This window comes from Etheostoma cragini, chromosome 8 (assembly GCF_013103735.1).
Source record: "Etheostoma cragini isolate CJK2018 chromosome 8, CSU_Ecrag_1.0, whole genome shotgun sequence".
In the NCBI taxonomy this organism is placed as follows: domain Eukaryota; kingdom Metazoa; phylum Chordata; class Actinopteri; order Perciformes; family Percidae; genus Etheostoma; species Etheostoma cragini.
Window position 1 is genome coordinate 677,925 of NC_048414.1, and position 3,230 is coordinate 681,154.

A 3,230-nucleotide genomic window follows, 5' to 3' on the forward strand; every position below is an offset into this window, starting at 1 on the left:
TCTCCGACCAACCTCACGCTCCATTGTCCCCTCACTCGCGAACAAGACCCCAAGGTACTTAAACTCCTTCACTTGGCTCTCTAACCTGCGGCTGGTTTCTGAGGACTATGGTTCCCTGGTCCTCAGGTCTCTGCAGGGTAAATCCAGACAGCTAGCTAGACAACTGTCCAATCTGAGTCTCTGTTGACGAGTAAAACTACTTCTGAGCGTACACACGTTCCACCAAAACTACTTCTGAACTTCATGTTCCACCAAAACTACTTCCTTCCTGAGACTATTTAGCAGCGGCACCGTGGCTCTGTAAGTAAAGTAAAGTAAAATATCTGAAAAATCTACTAGAGTACAGTAACAAAGTATTTGTACTCTGCATGAAGGTAACAGTGTGGTAAATAATGCATCCAGCAGCCAGTAAATCCCTCAGCTCGGGATCCGTTTCACTCGCCTCACTGAAAACGTCTTTGTTCTATAATGCACAGCTCCTTACAGCTCATCCTGCTCTGGGAGTTATATAACCTCCGTGGTAGTCCCTACCTGACACCATTAGACCTGCACTTTAAACCCTTTCTAGTCCTCCAGGGCCTTGGGAAGCACAGAGCAGCTCTCAGAAAATCTATAGGTCTCGTTCAGTTCGCTTTATTATCCCACATGGGAAACGTGATGTGCAGTCAGGAGTGAAAGATAGCATTAAAACAACATAAACAGACAGGACACACACAATTACAATACAAAGACAGGCCTCCTGCACACACACACACACACACACACACACACACACACACACACACACAACCCAGTGTATCACCACTGGAGCTAATGGCTGTAAAGAGAAAGTACTACATTAAGTGTGCAAATTGAGTTTTTGCACACGGGACAAAGGAGTTGTTACTCCTATTCTCTTTTAACAACACTGTCAAAAAAAAAGGTCGATTGTTGTTCCCTAAGAGACCTAGACAATACTTTAGGGGTTCACTTTCCCTCTAGTATTAATATCAACATAATAAAGACACCTGGACTCGGTCAAGACCAAAAGCCGTGTCTGGCAAGAACAGTGGCCGAGACAAGTCCGAGACCAAATACTATCGAGTCGTGGACAAGTCAGAGTCCAAATACCAGCGAGTCCAAGATAAGTCAGAGTCCAAATACCAGCGAGTACGAGACAAGTCTGAGTCCCCAGAAAAACGGTCTCGAGTCCGAACTCGAGTCCAAGACCAGACTCTAGTCCTACAGCCCCTGAAGTGTGGCAGTTAACCCTTGTCTTGTCTTCCTGTGGTCACTTTTTTTCAATATATCATCACTTTTTCAAATCATTTTTGTCACTTTTTCACTGTTTTAGGTGTTTCTTTTGACGATTTTGGTGTTTTTTCCAAAGGTTTTTGATATTTTTAATGTTGTCTTATTGTGACGGCCCATTTTTTGCGACAAAAAAAAGAATTCAAAATTAAGTGAAAACGTGTCCGTTTGACCCAAGGACAACATGAGGGTTAAATTATTTTGCTTTGCAGGAATCCAACAGCAGCGACTGTGAAACCAGCTGGAGAGCTCCACTCAGGAAGCCATTTTGTTATTTTGCTGTGATTGCCTCTTGATTATCGCATTCACACCCACTCATCACGTGAAGTCAGCAGAGACTCACTCTGGGTGAAGAGACGTGGACGCGTCTCGGATTTATAATGTCAGAGGCTTGTGGTTCCCGTCATGTTTGTGGTTTGAATAAACCTGATTATCCGGGACTTGTGATTTATTATATTTTATCTTTTGTCTTTTACCGCCGCGGTGGAAAGTGCTTCAGAATAATTTGATGCCCTCTCGCTGTGTTGATGGAGACACTTGGCAAAAAATTATGATTTTTAATTTTAATTGGGGGGCAGATACATATTCATGTTAACCCTCGTGTTGTCTTCCCGTCAATCATGGAAAAAAACAACTGTTTTTCAACATTATTGTTGAATTTTTGTGACTTTTTCAACGTTTGTGGGTGTTTTTTAAATGTTTTTTTCCAAAGTCATTGGATATTTTTAATTTTGATTATTTCAAATGCACATTTATTGCAACTGTAACTGACTGAAAACAGGTCAAATTAACATGAGGGTTAATTTAATAAGACGCCACTCACGTGTCAGTGGGTCCCCGCGGGCTCGCCGCTGCTCTCATTTTAGAGAATAACGGTTCGACAACAAAACGCATTCACACTCAATTGTAGGGGGTGGGGGGGGGGGGCTGAGCCCCTAAAGAGAATGTGACATGTGATGAAGCCATTTCTATGGAAATAATCTTTTGAGTTCATTTTTGTAAGACCTAGACCAAACCTGTGTTAGAAATGGAAAGTAGAAATTGGAGTTTACCATTCACCTAGAATACTGTAATTTGATTGGCTGCTAGATGTAGTGTAAAAAGAAATGGCGCCCTGCGAAAACAGCCAGAAGCCTGGAGCAACATGGTCTTTTGACACTACACAGAATTGCAGTTAATTTATAGGTTTCTCCGTGAGATGCTGTCATTTCCGACGCCCACCTGCGTACCTGCTTCCTATTCCCTAATCAATCCCTTGGTTTCCACCAAGGAAAGAAGGCTTAAAAGACAATATGGCCAGATTAAACAACATCTGGCCATATTGTCTTTTAAGCCTTCCTACGTTTTTTTTTACCTTTCCACCTGCGTGTTTATCCTCCTTTAGACTTGTTTGCCAGTTTTGGTTTGCTGCCAGTTTCTGAACCGCTGCCTGCCTTTTTTTGACAAAGTAAACTTAGTTTTGCATCCATCTGTTCGGCTTGTGAGTCGTGCTTCTTCACGGTCCAAACCTTAGCGAAGAGACACGTTACAGCTCCAGCCGTGAGTGATATTCACAGAGAGTGTTGGCTCTAATTCATCATATGAGTATGAATACGCTTTACCTAAACCGCTAAGTTAGACACCAAAACAACAAGCTAAGATTCGTAAAAAGATTGGGGTCTGGGTTAAAACACCGGTCCACTTAAGAAGTACTCCCAGAACACCTGTTTCCTGGTGAAAGTCTGGTGTTTTCTCCTAAACGTCTCCAGGACATGAACACCTGTTTCCTGGTGAAAGTCTGGTGTTTTCTCCTAAACTTCTCCAGGACATGAACACCTGTTTCCTGGGTGAAGGTCTTGTGTTTTCTCCTTAACTTCTCCAGAACATGAACACCTGTTTCCTGGTGAAGGTCTTGTGTTTTCTCCTTAACTTCTCCAGGACATGAACACCTGTTTCCTGGT

At 42.7% G+C, this 3,230-nt stretch overlaps 1 protein-coding gene across 1 annotated transcript in view; it reads left to right on the top strand.

Moving 5' to 3' along the window:
- The first annotated feature begins 3,210 nt into the window (after window positions 1–3,210).
- LOC117948975 (neuronal acetylcholine receptor subunit alpha-7-like) overlaps window positions 3,211–3,230 on the top strand; it is a 22,243-nt gene continuing 22,223 nt past the window's right edge. Inside the window, exon 1 of the mRNA XM_034878944.1 lies at window positions 3,211–3,228. Within this exon, the coding sequence (XP_034734835.1) occupies window positions 3,211–3,228 (18 nt within the window). The remainder of the gene's footprint in view (window positions 3,229–3,230) is intronic.